Source organism: Microcaecilia unicolor, chromosome 7, assembly GCF_901765095.1.
Source record: "Microcaecilia unicolor chromosome 7, aMicUni1.1, whole genome shotgun sequence".
In the NCBI taxonomy this organism is placed as follows: domain Eukaryota; kingdom Metazoa; phylum Chordata; class Amphibia; order Gymnophiona; family Siphonopidae; genus Microcaecilia; species Microcaecilia unicolor.
This window is the reverse complement of record NC_044037.1, coordinates 2,447,894-2,468,290: the sequence shown is the minus strand read 5'-3', so window position 1 is coordinate 2,468,290 and position 20,397 is coordinate 2,447,894. Positions and strand designations below refer to the sequence as shown.

Sequence of the window (20,397 nt, the reverse complement as noted above, 5' to 3'; positions counted from 1 at the left end):
GATATTTAACTGCTGAAGGAAAGAATACACATGGAGTCTTTGTCTACGTGGCCTGCCCTATCTTCTGCTCAAGAGCGACGCCCTACTGACCTGTGGTGGTACTACAGCAGCCTCTGCACCTTCACTTTAGAGATGCTCTGGGTATAGAGGGCTCAGGACCAGCACAGATCAGCGGCAGGCTCATCCTGACCTGGAGTACTGTGTCAGAACTGCTCCTTCAGATCGCAGACATCTCACCACCACTGCAAACAGGCGAAGTGGCTTTCAGAGACCTGCTGCATTTCTTGCTGCTCAAACCTTCTGCACTTTTCCGTATTCCATAACCAAAATAGATGGTATATCCTGGAAAAATAACATTAGTATTATCGATAAAAGCACCATCCAGACATCCAGCACTGTACAGTCACAGAGTAATTATTTAATAAATCAATAAAACCCAGAGGGGAAATAATAAAAGACAGAAAAGCCCCCAAAATGTAATGTTCAAAGGGGGATCACAAACACCTCTAATAAATCAAAAAGTGTTAAGACCACAATTTTTGTAGAAATCAGGGTCTTTATACCACTGAGGCCAAAGCTGCATAACCACAAAGTGCCTTTCTGTGAAACTCTCTCTCTCTCTATAATACACACTCTCAAAGGGTCTCCCATGTAAGAGTGGCCTGCACTGAGATTCTCAAGGTCAAGCCTTACATATCTGTGACATCATTCAAGGGAGCCTGTGCAGGAACGCTTTCCGGCTTGTTTACAATAACTTTTTTAAATGCTGCACCGCGTACGTGTACACCCTCTCACCTGCTGCTTTTGTGCGGGACCTAGCCAGTCGCTATTTTTTCTGCAAGCAAAACGATTGCACTTGTCTATGCTCCCCTCATCTTGCGACAAAATTTAATTACTGTTATTCTTACGTTTTTCGGCCATTCTAAATTTCCTTTTTTTTCCATGGCTCATCCAGGCCTTGGGCACCCAGGTGGATAAATTTTTCAAAATAGAGTCATTTGATTTCCCTGCGGCTAATTGTCCCAATATATCTCAGTGTGGTAACGTGAACCAGGAGGAATGAAGAGGAATGCCCAGAGTTGGGAAAAACAGAGATGAAGGGAACAGAGCATGTCCTTTCCAACCTGACAAAGTTACCTTCCCCAATTTGCTTTCCATCTTATTTACAATAACTTCAGAACGTTGCACCATGTATGCTCTCTTGTGTAATTTACAGCCATTGCCATCATCGCAGAAGTCCAACTTCCCTACTCCAGTGGAATAAATCATGTTTCAAGTAAGACTTCCTTTTCTCTCCATGGTCCCTCTTTCACACATCATTTCTCCTACTCCACAGTCTTCACCATCCATCTTCCCATCTGGATTTACTTATGTGTGTGTGTTTAGGGGGGAGGGATGGTGGTGGTAGAAGGACGGTAGGAGTCAAGCAAGCAGTGCTTCTCACATCCTGCTGCTGCTGTCAGCTCTTCTGCCAGATTCCCTCTGACTTCGGAACCATGTGAGGTCCAGTAGTCTCATGACACCCGATGGCTCTGTGCAGTTCTGACAGCAGAAGAAACCAACAAAGGAGGAAACACTGGCTGTGTGTCACTCGCTAGCAGGACCGGCACAGTCACCGAGATTCTTAGGGTGGATATTTTAAATTCCCTCTATCCCCTGTAGATCTCCTCCAGCAACTCAGTCTCCACAGCTGGCAGGACTGCACATTGCGGCTTCCTCTGCGTAGCAAAGTCAATCTTGTGATATCAGCTACAGTAATACCAAACTCTGGGTTTCAAATGTACAAATGGTTTAAATATTCAAAATCTACATTACAAAATAGCATTACATTATTATAAAACCAATTTTTATTGCTTTAATTCTTTATTCAAAATCTCACGCATACTCTTCAATAAAACAAACACACACCATCCCCAGTCCTTCAGCGGGAAAGCTGTTATCTGCGTCACTGTTAGTCCTTCGACTTCAGAATCCACTGCCTTGAGCTTTAAATTCAGTTCTTATCTTGTTTTGATGCGCTGGTACCAAATTCTTCTCATCAGATTTCAGTACTACAATTACAGTTGTCCATTGTACCATCAGCGCCTTTTGACCGTACCGGATTGTATTTAGAGAGGCTTTTTAAAAAATTGAAATTGTGCATCATTTTTGGCAATAACACTGACCAGGACAATATAGAACATTTACAATGTAAACTTTCTGATGTGTATCGATTACCGGCTACATGGTGCCCTCCAGGCCCTATAGATTTTGTTCTAGATACTTTTCAACGCCTGGTCTTGAGGGACATCATAAGTCAGGAACAGCAATTTATAACAAAAAGACACAATCTTATTAAATAGCAAAGAAAAGCTTTGAAAGAATTACAGGATGATAAAGGGTTGTTATTCAGGACAGGACACAGTATAGTAACATAGTAGATGACGGCAGAAAAAGACCTGCACGGTCCATCCAGTCTACCCAACAAGACAAACATATGTGTAAACCTTACCTTGATTTGTACCTGCCTTATTCAGGGCACAGACCGTACAAGTCTGCCCAGCAGTACTTCCCGCCTCCCAACCACCAGTCCCGCCTCCCATCACCGGCTCTGGCACAGACTGTATAAGTCTGCCCTCCACTATCCTATGAGAATGAAGCTTAGAATCAGTTGAGATATATTAGGGTTTATAGACAATTATCTCGGGATCTAACAATTCAGCTATTAGAGATGCTATTGCAGCTCAGAATCAAGGAGTTATATCTCCTAAAGAATTTCAATATCTCTATAGATCTAGTCCAGTGACACCTATGATATATTTTGTCCCAAAAATTCATAAAAGATTACAAAATCCCCCAGGTAAACCTATAGTATCAGGGAAAGGATCACTTTTTGAACCCTTATCCCAGTATCTAGATTTTTTTCTTAAAACATTTATGAGTCAGGCACTGGAGGAGTAGCCTAGTGGTTAGTGCAGTGGACTTTGATCCTGGGGAACTGAGTTCAATTCCCGCTGCAGCTCCTTGTGACTCTGGGCAAGTCACTTAACCCTCCATTGCCCCTGGTACAAAATAAGTACCTGTATATATGTAAACCGCTTTGAATGTAGTTGCAAAAACCTCAGAAAGGCAACATATCAAGTCCCATTTCCCTTTCCCTTATGACATCACAATATCAGAAGTGAGCCAAGTATCGGCCAATCAAGCCATTGTGACATCACTGATGAGGTTGGCTCTTATTGGTGGAATGAGTGGAGTGGTAGCCTAGTGGTTAGTGGACTTTGATCCTGGGGAACTGAGTTCGATTCCCACTGCAGCTCTTTGTGACTCTGGGCAAGTCACTTAACCCTCCATTGCAAGACTCAGCCCAATTACTTCAGGACCTAGAAAAAAATAGATTTTCTAAAAGATCAGTCCATAGTATTAATGACACTTTATGTGAGTGCGCAAAATACCGAGAATTTCAATAGGTGGCTCAAAGTCTGGTGTCATCAAGAAGGTTTTAGGTACATAGGAGGATGGGGCAATACATGGAAAAACAATGAAAACAACAATCTTAGCAAATCACTTCTTAGGTACACAGCAGGAAGTGAGACTAAAGAAGAAACTAAACAGAAGATAAAAATGCCACTGAAATGCATCTGGAAAGCGATGACCACAAATGCTTGCAGTCTAAGCAACAAAGTTCATGACCTGTAAGCCCTGATGCTAGAGGCAGACTTAGACATTGTTGCTATCACAGAGATGTGGTTCGATGATGCAAGCCTACCAGGCTATAATCTATTTAGGAAGGATAGAGATGGTCGTAAAGGTGGAGATGTAGCTTTGTATGTGAGAAACGATATTGCAGCCAGAGGCCTGGGGAAAGGAAGAAGAAATACGGATTACCTTGAAAAGAAATGATGGAACCTCTGTCCACATGGGTGTTGTCTACAGACCTCCGACACAATCGGAGGAACTAGATAAAGATCTGGTTACAGAGATTCAAAAGTTGGGAAAGAAAAGAGAGGTGCTGTTGCTGGGAGATTTCAGCCTGCCAGATGTGAATTGGAAAGTTCCATCTGCGGAATCGGAAAGAAGGAGATTGTGGATGCTTTACAAAGTGCTCTGCTCAGACAAATGGTGACAGCACCCACAAGGGAAGGAGAGACGCTGGATCTGGTACTCATAAATAGGGAAAGTGTGTCTAATGTCCGAGTGGGTGCCCTCCTAGGCAGTAGTGATCATCATACAGTTTTGTTTGATATTAACAACTAAAGTGGAGGCAGCCACTCAAAACTCAAAGTCCTGGATTTCAAACATGCTGACTAGCAAAATGGGGGAATACCTGAAGAAAGAGCTGACAGGCTGAGAGGACATATGAGAAAAGGAAAGGCAGTGGTGAAAGGAGCTATAAATATGGCTACTAACATTTATGTAAGGAGAGTATATAAAAGCAAGAGAAAAAGGAAACCAATATAGTTCTCCAAGCAAGTGGCTGAGAAAATAAAGGCTAAAGAGTTGGTGATCATGAAATACAGAAAAACTCATGAAGAGGTACAGTGGGGGAAATAAGTATTTGATCCCTTGCTGATTTTGTAAGTTTGCCCACTGACAAAGACATGAGCAGCCCATAATTGAAGGGTAGGTTATTGGTAACAGTGAGAGATAGCACATCACAAATTAAATCCGGAAAATCACATTGTGGAAAGTATATGAATTTATTTGCATTCTGCAGAGGGAAATAAGTATTTGATCCCCCACCAACCAGTAAGAGATCTGGCCCCTACAGACCAGGTAGATGCTCCAAATCAACTCGTTACCTGCATGACAGACAGCTGTCGGCAATGGTCACCTGTATGAAAGACACCTGTCCACAGACTCAGTGAATCAGTCAGACTCTAACCTCTACAAAATGGCCAAGAGCAAGGAGCTGTCTAAGGATGTCAGGGACAAGATCATACACCTGCACAAGGCTGGAATGGGCTACAAAACCATCAGTAAGACGCTGGGCGAGAAGGAGACAACTGTTGGTGCCATAGTAAGAAAATGGAAGAAGTACAAAATGACTGTCAATCGACAAAGATCTGGGGCTCCACGCAAAATCTCACCTCGTGGGGTATCCTTGATCATGAGGAAGGTTAGAAATCAGCCTACAACTACAAGGGGGGAACTTGTCAATGATCTCAAGACAGCTGGGACCACTGTCACCACGAAAACCATTGGTAACACATTACGACATAACGGATTGCAATCCTGCAGTGCCCGCAAGGTCCCCCTGCTCCGGAAGGCACATGTGACGGCCCGTCTGAAGTTTGCCAGTGAACACCTGGATGATGCCGAGAGTGATTGGGAGAAGGTGCTGTGGTCAGATGAGACAAAAATTGAGCTCTTTGGCATGAACTCAACTCGCCGTGTTTGGAGGAAGAGAAATGCTGCCTATGACCCAAAGAACACCGTCCCCACTGTCAAGCATGGAGGTGGAAATGTTATGTTTTGGGGGTGTTTCTCTGCTAAGGGCACAGGACTACTTCACCGCATCAATGGGAGAATGGATGGGGCCATGTACCGTACAATTCTGAGTGACAACCTCCTTCCCTCCGCCAGGGCCTTAAAAATGGGTCGTGGCTGGGTCTTCCAGCACGACAATGACCCAAAACATACAGCCAAGGCAACAAAGGAGTGGCTCAGGAAGAAGCACATTAGGGTCATGGAGTGGCCTAGCCAGTCACCAGACCTTAATCCCATTGAAAACTTATGGAGGGAGCTGAAGCTGCGAGTTGCCAAGCGACAGCCCAGAACTCTTAATGATTTAGAGATGATCTGCAAAGAGGAGTGGACCAAAATTCCTCCTGACATGTGTGCAAACCTCATCATCAACTACAGAAGACGTCTGACCGCTGTGCTTGCCAACAAGGGTTTTGCCACCAAGTATTAGGTCTTGTTTGCCAGAGGGATTAAATACTTATTTCCCTCTGCAGAATGCAAATAAATTCATATACTTTCCACAATGTGATTTTCCGGATTTAATTTGTGATGTGCTATCTCTCACTGTTACCAATAACCTACCCTTCAATTATGGGCTGCTCATGTCTTTGTCAGTGGGCAAACTTACAAAATCAGCAAGGGATCAAATACTTATTTCCCCCACTGTACATAAGAGAGAAATACCGGATGAAACTGAAAGAAGCCAAGAGACAGATACTTCTGGCAAAAGTGCAAATGGAAGAACAAATGGCTAGAAATGTAAGGTGGGGAGATAAGAATTTTTTCAGGTATATTAGTGAAAGGAGGAAGACTAAAAATGGAATTGTAAGACTGAAAGGTGCTGTGAACCGCTATGTGGAGAACGATGAGGAAAAGGCAAATGTGCTAAACAAATACATCTGTTCTGTGTACACAGAAGAAAATCCTGGAGAAGGACCACAATTGACTGACAAAGGTACATAAGAGAATGGAGTGGATATGGCACCATTCACAGAAGAAAGTGCTTATGAACAACTTGAAGGTGGACAAAGACATGAGACCGGACGGGATCCACAAATCCACAATTCCAGGAATAACATGTATAGAATGTTTGTACGTTTGGGAAGCTTGCAGGTGCCCTTGGCCTGGATTGGCCGCTGTCGTGGACAGGATGCCGGGCTCGATGTACCCTTGGTCTTTTCCCAGTGTGGCATTACTTATGTACTTATCATCCATCCCAGGATATTGAGGGAGCTCAGACAGTTCCTGGCGGGTCCTCAAAAATTTGTTTAATAAATCCACGGAGATGGGGGAGGTTCCTTGGGATTGAAGAAGAGCGGTTGTGGTATATTTAGATTTTAGCAAAGCCTTTGACATGGTTCTACACAGGAGACTTATAAAAGCAGTGTCCTCTGTAAGGACTCTAAAGTGACTGACTAGGTAAGAAACTGATCAAGTGGAAAGTAACAAAGGGTGGTGGTAAACAGTTCATTCTGAGGAAAGGGACGTTACCAGTTGTGTGAAACAAGGATTGGTTCTTGGTCTGCTTCTTTTTAACATTTTTGTAAGTGATATTGCTGAAGGGCTGTCTGGTAAGGTTTGTATCTTTTTGGCCAATACCAAAATTTGCATTAGAAGAGGAGGAATCTAGCAAAGCTTGATCCCTGGTCTAGAATGTGGCAACTAGGATGTAATACTATAAAATGCCGGATCATGTATTCGGGGTGCAAAAACCTGAGGGAGTGGTACAATACAGGGGGGGGGGGGGGGGGGGGGGGGGGGGGGGTGAAGTATTTCTATGCACAAAAAAGGAGCGGGATGTGGGAGTGACCGCATTTGATGATCTTAAGATATTCTGACAAGTAGAAAAGGCTATGGCAAAAGACAGAAGGATGCTTGGGAGCACAGGGAGAGGAATGGCCAGCAGGAAAAAGGAGGTGATGATGCCTCTGTATAAGCCTCTGATGAGTTCCCATTTACTGTGTACAATTCTGGAGACCGGACCTTCACAAAGGTATAAACAGGATGTCATAAAGTGTTTGGGGTCAGACTTAAGAAAGGTGGGAGAGGGGACATATGATAGAGACATTTCAATACCTTTGTGGCACAAACGCACAGGAGGTGAGTCCCTTTCAAATGAAAGGAAGCTCTGGAATGAGGGAGGTAGAATGAAGGTGAAAGAGGACAGACTCAGAAGTAACCCAAGGAAATACTTCTTCACAGAAAGGATGGTGGATGCATGGAGTGGTCTCCAGGCGGAAGTGGTGGAGATGAAGACTGGCACAAGCACAGAGGATCTCCATGAGAGAGGACGAGATTGCAGATAGTGTGGAAGAGCAGACTGGATAGGCCATAGGGTCTTTATCTGCTCTAATTTTCTCTGTTTCTAGTTATAAAGACTTCACATCACATTTTGTTTCCAGCAGGACTTTTATCCTGTTTTACTCTATACCATCTTTAACATATACTACCATCCTCTCTATCATTTTGATATGATTTGTACCCTGGTACTCAGAGTCCCATTGTTTGTCCTTCTTCCTCTGGGTCTCCAAGAGGGGCATAATCGAAAGGGATGTCCAAGTTTTGCTGAGGGCGTCCTCGCAAAACGTCCCGGTGGAGGGCAGGGAAACCCGTATTATCAAATCAAGATGGATGTCCATCTTTCGTTTCGATAATACGGTCAGGAACGCCCAAATCTTGACATTTAGGTCGTCCTTAGAGATTGTCGTCCCTAGACTTGGTTGTTTCTGATTTTCGGCAATAATGGAAACCAAGGACGTCCATCTCAGAAACGACCAAATGCAAGCCCTTTGGTCATGGGAGGAGCCAGCATTCGCAGTGCACTGATCCCACTGACATGCCAGGACACTAACCAGGCACCCTAGGGGGCACTGTAGTGGACTTCAGAAATTGCTCCCAGGTACATAGCTCCCTTGTGTGCTGAGCCCCACAAAAACCCACTACCCACAACTGTACACCACTACCATAGCCCTTACGGGTGAAGGGGGGCACCTAGATGTGGGTACAGTGGGTTTCTGGTAGGTTTTGGAGTGCTCACATTTACCACCACAAGTGTAACAGGTGGGGGGGGGAGGGGCCTGGGTCTGCCTGCCTGAAGTGCACTGCACCCACTAAAACTGCTCCAGGGACCTGCAGACTACTGTGATGGACCTGAGTATGACATTTGAGGGTGGCACAAAATATTTGTAAAGATGTTTTTTGAGGGTGGGAGGGGGTTAGTGACCACTGAGGGAGTAAGGGGAGGTCATCCCCGATTTTCTCTGGTGGTCATCTGGTCAGTTTGGGCACCTTTTTGTGGCTTCGTCGTAAGAAAAAAAGGACCAGGTAAAGTCATCCAAGTGTTCGTCAGGGACGCCCTTTTTTTTCCATTATGGGTCAAGGACGCCCATGTGTTAGGCATACCCAAGTCCCACCTTCGCTACGCCTCCGACACGCCCCCGTGAACGTTGGTCGTCCCCGCGACGGAAAGCAGTTGGGGACGCCCAAAATTGGCTTTCAATCATGCCAATTTGAGCGACCGTGTGAGAAGGAGGCCCAATTTGTGTCGAAAGATGAGCATCCTTCTCTTTCGAAAATGAGCCTGCAAGTCTTCTATTATTTATATATATTCATTTAATGCTATTCTCACACTTCTGGCATTCAGCAAATTTTCTTTTTTATGTTTTTTTTACTTGTAATCACAACCTACCAAGCAGTTGATGGAGTAATTTGGAAGTATTTCTCTCTGCCTGTTCAAAATGCCAATGCACTGGGCTATTTCGTCCTTTCTGCAACATCTGTACTGGGATACTCTATATTCAGCATTTTCAAGACCCTTTCCTTTGAATGTCAGCTTTCCCCCCTTGTTGGAGTATACCAGCTGTACTATCTCCTTTTCAGACATTCACAAATGTAGTTAATGTGGAACCCATCCTTTCAAAATAGGCTCCCAAAATATTGCCCAGTTTCTAACTAAATCTAAACCCCCTTTTCCATTCACCGTCATCCTACTCTGCATTTCTACCGTTGGTGAATGAGTAAAAAGTTCTGCAACTCACTGTTATACAGACAAAAATCTTACCTATCAGCATCCACACCCCAAACCGAGTCCAAGTTCCAGCTTCCAGTTGCATCATGAGATAAATGTTAATAAACACACTGCAGAGGGGTAAAACAGGCAGCACAGGAACCTGCGCAAGAGAGTTCAAATTTAGTGAGTATCTTTCAGTGCGTTAACTGCCTTTCATACCAAGCACGAGAGCAGCTTCTGTTTAAGAATGGAAGGCTCCGTTACTTCACTATAGAACCCCCGCCTTCCCTGAACAAAAATGCAAGAGGTAGTTGGATTTGGATAACGGATCTTTACTTATTCTTTAAATGACCCATCCAGTTATATTACAAATTCATCACTAGAATGTTATCAATAGAAATCAAACAAAATAAAACATGGAAAAGAAAATAAGATGATACCTTTTTTATTGGACATAACTTAATACATTTCTTGATTAGCTTTCAAAGGTCTCCCTTCTTCCTCAGATCGGAAATAAGCAAATGTGCTAGCTGACAGTGTATATAAGTGAAAACATTCAAGCATTGTCAGCTAGCACATTTGCTTATTTCCGATCTGAAGAAGAAGGGCAACCTTCGAAAGCTAATCAAGAAATGTATTAAGTTATGTCCAATAAAAAAGGTATCATCTTATTTTCTTTTCCATGTTTTATTTTGTTTGATTTCTATTGATAACCTTAAGAGTGGACTAACACGGCTACCACACTCCTCTATCACTAGAATGAAATGTGCCCACAAAAAAAGGACCCTCAGAACTGCTTCTGCTGCTCACAAATATTGCCATAGTATTTTCTCTCCCTCACCTCTGTAGTACAGCTGACCCTTGCCGGATCTGTCCAACAGAAGGCAAATTTCCAGCATCCACTGGGATAGAAATTGGCACTACCTTGTTACGTTGCTCGCCAACTCTGAACACCCAATTCTCAGCAGCTATAGTTTCTTATAAAACCTAGATAGTTTTGTTAGATGCCGTATGGGGTAAAATCTAGTCAGCTACATCCACTTGAAAATCCATCACAGAGTATGTTGAATTGCTTCCAGGATTGCAGATTTGAGTATCATTGTTTATTTATTTACAGCATTTATATCCCGCTCGATCTGATTGTACTCGGTGGGTGCTATGATGCATTTTCAGAATGTGACAGCAATACTTCCAATGAATAAATACATGGCCTTCAGGAGCATAGAGAAAGAAGAACCCGGGGCTGCCTTCCCCAGCTCCTCAGGAAAAGGGAAAGGAGGCCTAGGTTTCATCCCCTTATCAAAACTCCCTCTACAGAAAAGATAGAGGGAGCCCAGGTGCTGCCCATTTCATTACTTGCACGCTCAATTAGTAACTCTACCTCCCCCCCCCCCCAAAAAAAAAACCGATAACCAAGTCACAAAGCAGGGATACTTACCCGTAGCAGGTATTCTCCAAGGACAGCAGGCTATTCATTCCCACATGAGTGATGTCATCCACGTCACCCGGCACGGAACGCTTAAAAACTAATACAGCTATAAAGACACATGACAGAGTCCCCACCACATATGCGTGAGTGCCTTCCTGCCTGCCGCGAGAGCACGGGACCAGCAGGACAATAGTATAGCTATCAGGACAGGAGAAAACTCCAAGGGGAGGCGGGAGGGGTTGTGAGAATGAATGGCCTGCTGTCCTCGGAGAATACCTGCTAAAGGTAGGTATCCCTGCTTTCTCCAAGGACAAGCAGGCTATATTCTCACATGTGGGAATCCCTAGCTACCAGGCTCACTGAAAACAAGAACAATAGGACCTCATAATGGCGAGGTAAAAAAACAAACAAACACAAATTACCCTGAAACGATTTATATACTGTGTGAGAGTGCAGCCTGGAACAGAACAAAACAGACCTGGGGGGGTGGGGGGGTGGAGTTGGATTCTAGACACCAAACAAATTCTGTAGAATTGTCTGTCCAAACAGTATCTGCTATCCTGCTCTAGGCAATAATGAGATATGAATTTGTGGACTAAAGCCACGTCGTAGCCTTGCAAATGACCTCAAGTGGGCTACTGAAGCAGCCATGGCTCTGACATTATGAGCCTTAACATGACCCTTAAGGGTCAGCCCAGCTTGAGTGTAAGTGAAAGAAATGCAATCTGCCAGCCGATTGGAGATTCTGCATTTCCGGATGGCAACCCCAATCCTGTTGGGATTAAAAGAAACAAAAAGCTTGGTGGACTGTCTGTAGCGCCTAGTCCACTTCAAGTAAAAGGCCAATGCTCACTTGCAGTCCAAAGTGTGCAGTGTGCTTTCGCCAGGATGGGCACTAGGTTTGGGAAAGAATGTTAGAAGAATGGTTGGTGCAAGCACCCCAGACACCAATGCATTCTACTGAAGGAGCCCCACCAAATGCTCATGGAGCATAGCCTGGATGCGCTTATTGGGAAATACTGGGGCATCGGTTCAGAAGCACCCTGCTGAACTGTTGGAGTCAGTGTGGGTGCCTTGTGCTGGCAGTATGGAGACCCACGTGTCAGCATCTCCACAGTGGAGGGAAAGCAGTCTTCCTGGTATCGATGCTTCTCAGGGCCTTCAGTGCCCCGGTGCTCCCAGCACCGTGCATTGAGGGGGATCGATGGTGATGCTTCTTGGCCTTCACCCAATGCTGATCATAAATACTCCTCGGTGTCAAAGAGGATGATGTTGAATCCCCACTTCCCCTTGGTGTTGGGTCTGATGCTGACCGGTCCCGGGGACCCTGCAGAACAATCCGAGGTAGGTGGAGACCTGCTTGATACATGCCCACTCCCTGTGTTTGATAAGGACCTAGCAGCTATAGGGACCAATGTACCTGATGCTGGCACAAGACTCAATGTTGATGTCGACATCAAGGATTCGGACCAGGCTCCAAAATGTTCCTCTCTCTGAACCTCTCTGGCCCACTGAGTCCTTTTCTTCATAAGAAGACAAAGAATACAGCTGGAAAGTGTATGTTCAGGCCCCAAACACTGGAGACACCAAGAATGGGTGTCCTTGCCAGAGATGGTCCGATTGCACCAGGCACAACGCTTAAAGCCACTGTGTACCTTCGATGACATGGAAGGGAAAACAGCTGTGGCCATCAATCTTGTCTCTTTTCTGTATTGCGAATCTATCAATATGTACACTATCTGTAGTTTATTTGCTAATCTGTCACTCTCAGCCACTTCACCATACTACTTCACTATTGTTAAAATTCAAACTCTGTATTTTGAATCTAAACTGTAAGCCACATTGAACTCGAGCTTGTTTTCGGGATAATGTGGGATATAAATGTCATAAATAAATAAATGACTTAATGGTGACCTAAAAAGGTGCAAATCCGCAAGAAATATAAGGAAGAAAGCCCTGCCGGAGCTCAGGCTTAAGACGGCCTACTGAAAAAATAAAGAAAACTTTAAAGTGGGGGGGGGGGGGGGGAAGAACTAAAACGTAAGGGGAAAGAAAAACCCCCAAAAGAGGAAAAAAAAAACACCAAAGAATACCCGGGAAAAAAATCCCACAGGGAAGGCATAAAAAAGATGTTTTATTAACAAACTGCACCAGACGCAGTGAGGGAGCCACGAAGCTGTGCATCTTCTCCTCACAGCAGATGGAAGAAGACTGCTGGTCCCACGCTCTCATGGCGGGTGGGAAGGCACTCGCACATGCGAGGTAAGAATGCTGTCGCATGTCTTTAAAGTTGTATTATGCTTTTAAAGTGTTCCGCGCTGGGTGACGTGAATAACATCACCCACATATGAGAATATGATTTGCTTGTCCTCAGAGAAAATAATTTTTCAACTTGCAGAAATCTCTAGAGGATAAATTTAAGTATTTTTAAATAAATCCTTTCCCCGCACTTGGATGAGCTATTTTCCCCCAAAAAGTGATGACCATGGTACTATAACAATGGCCTTTATTGAGCAGTGCTGAAGCCTCCAACTCTCAGGGGCATAGCTAGCCCTCCAATTTTGGGGGCATCCAGGGGTAGACTAGGCAGGGCAATGCATTGCTTCCTCCTCTTTGTCCCCCACCATATGCGCCAAACTTACCTTTGCTTGCGAGGACGCTGAGGTCTTGCCAGCTAAATAAATGCAGTGTTGCTGCTCCCCTCCTCCTCACGTTGCTTTCTTAAGTCAGCCTGTGCCTTCAGCTGCCAAAACGAGACATCTTGTGTATCGACGTTGGGGGCTGAAGGTATGCCGCTGTTTGCCTTAAGGAAGCAGCATGAGGGGGAGGGGAGCGGCAGCGCTGTATTTATTTGGCTGTTGGGGCTTTAGCATCTTTGCCAGCAAAGGTAAAGGGATGCTGCAGTTCTGGATGGGGTCTGAGATAAAAGTGGAGGGGGCCCAGACATCCAAGCCCCCCCCCCCCCACCGTGACTACACCACTGCTCTCATCAACCCATCTGACATGGTCAAGACCACATAGGCTCAGTAGATAGGGCTTACTTTAAATGAAAGTTGGCAATCACTTTCTGGCTGTCTCCAGATGATGAGTGTGGCAACTGCAGAAACAATCAGGACTATGCAGATAATCATCCAACCCACACTTGTCTCCAACAGCAATAAGCCCTTTGCCAAGATTGCACAAAGAATGGTGAAGGTAATGACTGAAAGGCAAGCAAAAGATGCATCAGCTTATGCCATGCTTCATTGACTACTGGATTTATTTCATTACAAGTTTATATACCACTTTATCTGAGAGCCTAAGTAGTTCACAAGAATTCACTCATAAAAGTATCACTTTGTCAAACAAAGAAATTAGAATGAGCCTAAAAACATTTGCTTTAAAACTGATGCATAAAATTCAGCGTTGTTAATCAAACACCATCAACAAAAACCTGTCTAAGAAAATATACCTTATGACTTTATTGCACATCGCCATTCCAGGAGATAGATACAGTTGGTGTTACAAGATCATGGATGAGGAAAGGAAAGGCCTAAGTAGAGTTGTAGAAAGATAGGTATCGGAATAGGGTGAAGTGGTGAAGTGTTATAATTAAGCTATGGGTTCCCGCTGTAGGCCTTGTTGAAGAAATCGGTTTTCAGAGATTTACGAAAGTTAGTTATGTCGTTGATTGTTTTCAAGTCAGTTGGTAGTGCATTCCATAGCTGCGTGCTCATGTAGGAGAAGCTGGTCGCATGTGTTAGCTTGTATTTTAGTCCTTTGCAGTTGTGGAAATGTAGATTAAGGAATTTGCCGGGCTGACCTTTTAGCATTTCTGGGAGGCAGGTCCACGAGGTCTAGCATGTAGCTCGGGGCATCTCCGTGGATGATTTTGTGAACAATCGTGCAGATCTTGAATGCGATACGCTCTTTCAGTGGGAGCCAGGGAAGTTTTTTTTCGTAGGGGTTTCACACTTTCATATTTTGTTTTTCCAAATATGAGTCTGGCTGCAGTATTCTGGGCTGTTTGAAGTTTCTTGATAGCCTGTTCTTTGCAGCCAGCGAATAGTGCATTGCAGTAGTCCAAATGACTTAGCACCATTGACTGTACCAGGGTACAGAAGATGGATCTTGGGAAGAAAGGTTTTACTCATTTTAGTTTCCACATGGAGTGGAACATCTTTGTTGTATTCTTCACGTGGGTATCGAGCGTGAGGTTTCGGTCTATGGTCACTCCCAGAATTTTCAGATTGTTTGAGACTGGAAGAGATAGGTTTGGTGTGGATATGGTGGTGAAGTTACTTGTGTTATGTTGTGAGATGAGTATAAGGCATTGTGTTTTTTCTGCGTTGAGTTTTAGCTGAAATGTATCAGCCCAGGAGTGCATGATTTGGAGGCTTTGATTGATCTCGTTTGTGATTTCCTTTAAATCATGTTTGAACGGGATGTAAATCGTGAAATCATCTGCATATATGTAGGGGTTGAGGTTATGATTAATTTGTGTGGTAAGGAATTCACAACAAAGGCTTTGCGACTGAAAGCATTCTGTGGCAAGAGGAAGTGGCCTCACAGCCCTGAACGGAGGGTTGAAAGTGAAGCTCCTGTAACCCTCATTAAAATCTAACATTGGTGATATTTGCACTCTTACCACCTTCAAGACAAGCATCTTTTATTAGTGATTGTTGAAGAATGTCTCAAAAGGCTAAATCGTCACATCCAAAGGAAAGCGGGAAGGTGACATGACCTACGAGCAGGGCCACCTCGCACCATGCTTCCCCGACTCAGAATCTACTTGATCAACTAGAGAAGGTGTTGATTCCGGTATACACCCTGGTCAAGACTGCAGCTTTAAGCACTATTTGGCAGAACTTAGAAAGGACATTAGTGTAATGAAGAATGATGACAGGCTCCATAGTGATATAAGGAGATAGATGGTTGTGTGGAAGACCTAGAAGAATGTGCTGAAGAGCAGTCTAACTCTATAACAACTCTGTGTGAGCGAAATGATGCTCTCTCTACGCAGTTGGACAAACTGGATGACTTGGAAAATTGGGGCCGGAGGAAAAATCTCTGGTTCCAAGGTATTCCTTAAGTTGCGAACTCTGTGTGACCAATTGTTGGACAGAGAGGCAAATCAGATTATCCCAGAGACAGAGAAAGTACATAGAGCACTGGGGTCTCTCCTGAATAATAAACCCACAGACAAATTAGTGCTGTGGTTCCCAAACATCATGAGTCATGGCACCCCTAGGCAGGGGTGCAGCCAGACCTCGAGGTGGGAGGGGGCCAGAGCCCAAAGTGGGGGGGCACATTTGAGTCCACCGCCCCATCGCCGCCTCACCACCCCCCCCCCTCCGCCGCCCTGCCACTTCCCACCCACAGCGCTTCAGGTCAGTAAAAATGACCAGAACTGACCATGTGCAGGGGGCTGTCGGGGGGGGGGAGCGGGTGGAGAAGAAATGCGGCGGCGGGTGGAGAGGAAATGCGGCGGCGGCGGGTGGGCGGGCAGGCGGGGGGGTGGAAAGAAAAACCTCAGAAGCTGTTTGTAAACAGTGAAACAGCAAGAGGAAGGGGGAAAGGGGGGGAAGGGAAATGGGACTTGATATACTGCCTTTCTGAGGTTTTTGCAACTACATTCAAAGCGGTTTTACATATATTCAGGTACTTATTATGTACCTGGGGCAATGGAGGGTTAAGTAACTTGGCCAGAGTCACAAGGAGTTACAGTGGGAATCAAACTCAGTTCCCCAGGATCAAAGTCCACTGCACTAACCACTAGGCTACTCCTCCACTCATTCCACCAATAAGAGCCAACCTCATCAGTGATGTCACAATGGCTTGATTGCCTGATACTTGGCTCACTTCTGATATTGTGATGTCATAAGGGAAAGGGGGAAAGGGAAATGGGACTTGATATACCGTCTTTCTGAGGTTTTTGCAACTACATTCAAAGCGGTTTACGTATATTCAGGTACTTATTTTGTACCAGGGGCAATGGAGGGTTAAGTGACTTGCCCAGAGTCACAAGGAGTTACAGTGGGAATCAAACTCAGTTCCCCAGGATCAAAATCCATGCATTAGCTTGGATACAGATATAAGATAGTGACTGTAAGGCAAGTCCTGTGCATGCTCAGAAGAATCTCAGCTGTTTCTGAGCTCTAAGACAACTAGGCCGTGTGGGCACCACCAAATGACGCATCTATCAGGGTGGTTAATTTCATCCTGCTCGTTGACAAAAAGCTACTCCCTAGCCTAGGGTCCTGCTAACTTTTTTCTTTGGTACTATGTTTTTAGTTTCAGTTTTATAACACATGAAGAGAAAAAGAAAAGAAGTTATCATGTTATATTAATGTTTGTGACTTTGTGTATGTTGTGAACTGTTTTTATAGTTAAGAGAGATTGGTTTGGGGTTTCCTTTTTCCAGAGATTCTGTGTGGTTGAAGTCCTCATAGGTTTCCAATTTTGTAGGCACAGTGATCCTGGGTATAAACAACTGAAGAGCAGTAACAAATCTCATGCAATATATGAACTTCTAAGCATACACTTACCAATGATGGTGACACAACAGTAAACGATACGTCCTGATAATGGACTGGGGTGGCTACTATGGGGGTGGAAGCAGCTTTTTAGAGAGAAAGTCTCACTGCTCTTGGAGTCTGATGCTGCCAGGTAGTCAGCAGGGTTCATGGCCAACTTTTCCTCGGCTCTATTCATCTCTGCCATTTCTGTACCCTTACAGGAAGAGCTCAACTGGCCTGGTTGGTACCTGCAGCAAAGGGGAAATGAGGTGGCAAAGTAAGCATGCCCTGCCTCCTTTCTCTCCTCCAGAATCAAAAAAATAGAAGGGAAAGGACAGCACTTACCTGAGAATTAGCACACACACGGCCACCAGAGAATACGCCAAGAGAGTTCCAATGGACATAAGATCTACCAGATGTTTCAGTTGAAACAAGAACGCCATCAGAGCTAAAACAGACCAAAGATCCATAAGTATGTCTGTGTTACTGTACATGTAGCACATATGTGTGGGAAGGGTCAAGGAACAATGACAGTATGTATGAGTATCCTTTAGGGGAAGGAGTGGAAATTCAGTATACAAAGGAAGGTTAGGAGGAGCAAAGCTGAAGACAGTTTGCATATATTTAAAATGTGCCTTTTTCCTATTTGACCAACCATTTCTATGAAAAAGAAAGGGGAATCCATGAAGTACTGTGGGAAAATATATGAGGGCGGGAGAAGAGTGAGAGGTACCAGGAGCAGCTCAAGATAGTATGGGGTTTCTGGAGATTGGGTGTCCTGATCTCACCAGCTATAATGCCGGACACAATGGTAGCAACCAAGGGCGTTTTTGTCTTCAGGTTCACTTTGGAAAGAAATCTGAAAAGAAGTCCATCTTCAGCCATAGCATAAATCACACGAGGCATAGGGAACATGGAGCCCAGTAAACTAAAAAGACAGACAGAGAGAGGAGGCAGATGAATTACACAAAGGTCTTTGAACAACATGTGAAACAGACAGGCCCTTGCACAGAAACACCCACACTCAGCACAAAGATGACCATTCAGGTGACGTATTACTTCCTTCCTGGTCTACAAGCCTTGGCAGAAGCTAAACAGATGGATAGGTGAAGGAGGTGGTTGTAATGGCTCCAGGGAATAAATAAGTGACAGGTTCCAAGGTGAAGAATGAGGGAGACAGCTTCAAAAGTATTGCTAAAACACTGCAACAGTCATGCTTCCTTGTTAAAGAGGTTATTTTGTTAGGCATGATGACTTCTTAAAAACAATGTCAACTCTCTTAACAGCTGAAAATATTGCTCAAAGGCAGAAACAAATGGCTTAAAAATGATACGGACTACGGAGAAATGTTTCACACTGATTGAGTGAGTAATTTTCAAACTAGCTAGACTGAAACAAAATCTACCGGTACTTTTAATCAAGGGAACTTACATGCTGGGAGATCCCAAAGAACAGATCTATTCCTTGCAGCTCCATCTCAGACCTGAGCAGCAGCCTTCCAAGGCCTGCTTGGTTAGTAATGGCTGATAGACTTTTCCCTCTAAGAATTTGTCCAAACCCCTTTTAAAGCCATCTATGCAAGATGTCTTATTATTCACTGCATGAAAAAGATATTTTCTCACTTTGTTTTAAATCTAATTGGGGGTCTAAATGATACTGAGAAATCTGATAATCTCCCCCTCCCTCCTCATAAAAAGGAGCAGAACATTCATACAGTTCACCCTTTGGCTTCAGGGTTAGAAGACTATGCTTTGAGCATGCAGACATTTAAAGTAATGACTGCATTATGTTATTCCAAACAAAAAAAAAACAGCACCACGGGCCTTTAAAAATGGAACACAGTTCTTTAATGAATGAGCCTTGACAAGGCTCATTCATTAAAGAACTGTGTTCCATTTTTAAAGGCCCGTGTTGCTGTTTTTTTTGTTTGGACTTTAGTTTGTACTTCGTTCCCTCTCTTGCATTATGTTATTCTACATCTAGAAGAAAACACAGCTGAACATTTAGCAATCCATACCAAAGCTTTCAACGTGTAATTAGACTCTGGAATTCGTTGCCGGAGAACGTGGTACGGGCGGTTAGCTTGACGGAGTTTAAAAAGGGGTTAGATAGATTCCTAAAGGACAAGTCCATAGACCGCTATTAAATGGACTTGGAAAAATTCCGCATTTTTAGGTATAACTTGTCTGGAATGTTTTTACGTTTAGGGAGCGTGTCAGGTGCCCTTGACCTGGATTGGCCACTGTCGGTGACAGGACGCTGGGCTAGATGGACCTTTGGTCTTTCCCAGTATGGCACTACTTACAGTATGTACTTATGTACTTATGTACTTATGATCAATAAATTTATTTGTTGCATTTGTACCCCACATTTTCCCACCAATTTGCAGGCTCAATGTGGCTTACATTATGCCGTAATGGCGATCGCCATTTCCGGGAAGAGAATTACAAATGGTATTGCATTAAGGCGCATAAATGGTACAGTAAAATACAAAGTGGTATTGCCTTGAAGTCCCTGAATGATAGAATGAATTATAAAATAAGTTAGATAATCAAATATAGAAAGTTCAATTCCGGCATGAGAAAGAAAGTTCAATTCGGCATGAGAGATAAAGTGGTAGTGTGTATTGTGTAACTTTCTTTAGTGGCAGCGAAGGTTATCAATCTAATGTAAAGAGTTTGTTTTTGTCTAGTTCATGTAACGTCTAGTTATCTTTTATTTAGGATTGGTCATTGTGGTATGCCTTCTTGAACAGGTTGGTTTTCAATAGTTTTCGGAAGATTGTTAAATTGTTAAATGGCCGAAGATCCAGTGCTCAGAAAAAAGTCTGTGAACTCCCTTAGATGGTTTGTATCTTAGGACAATTTACACTCAAAATATGCTTGGATACTAACTTACGGACGTTGATAATCAAGAAAGATAACCCCATTGAATAAATGTCAGACTCAGAGGATATATTTTCATTATTCAACAAAAACATTCAACAAGTACTCTTATGTGAAACTCACTAAGCAGCA

At 43.9% G+C, this 20,397-nt stretch overlaps 1 protein-coding gene across 1 annotated transcript in view; it reads right to left on the bottom strand.

Moving 5' to 3' along the window:
• Positions 1-217: 217 nt before the first annotated feature.
• The window catches only part of SLC7A3 (solute carrier family 7 member 3), a 47,459-nt gene continuing 27,279 nt past the window's right edge, over positions 218-20,397 (bottom strand). The window contains exons 6-11 of the mRNA XM_030209659.1: positions 18,169-18,308; positions 17,726-17,828; positions 17,411-17,628; positions 13,925-14,085; positions 9,506-9,614; positions 218-342 (exon numbers count right to left, since the gene is read on the bottom strand). Of these exons, the coding sequence (XP_030065519.1) occupies positions 218-342; positions 9,506-9,614; positions 13,925-14,085; positions 17,411-17,628; positions 17,726-17,828; positions 18,169-18,308 (856 nt within the window). The remainder of the gene's footprint in view (positions 343-9,505; positions 9,615-13,924; positions 14,086-17,410; positions 17,629-17,725; positions 17,829-18,168; positions 18,309-20,397) is intronic.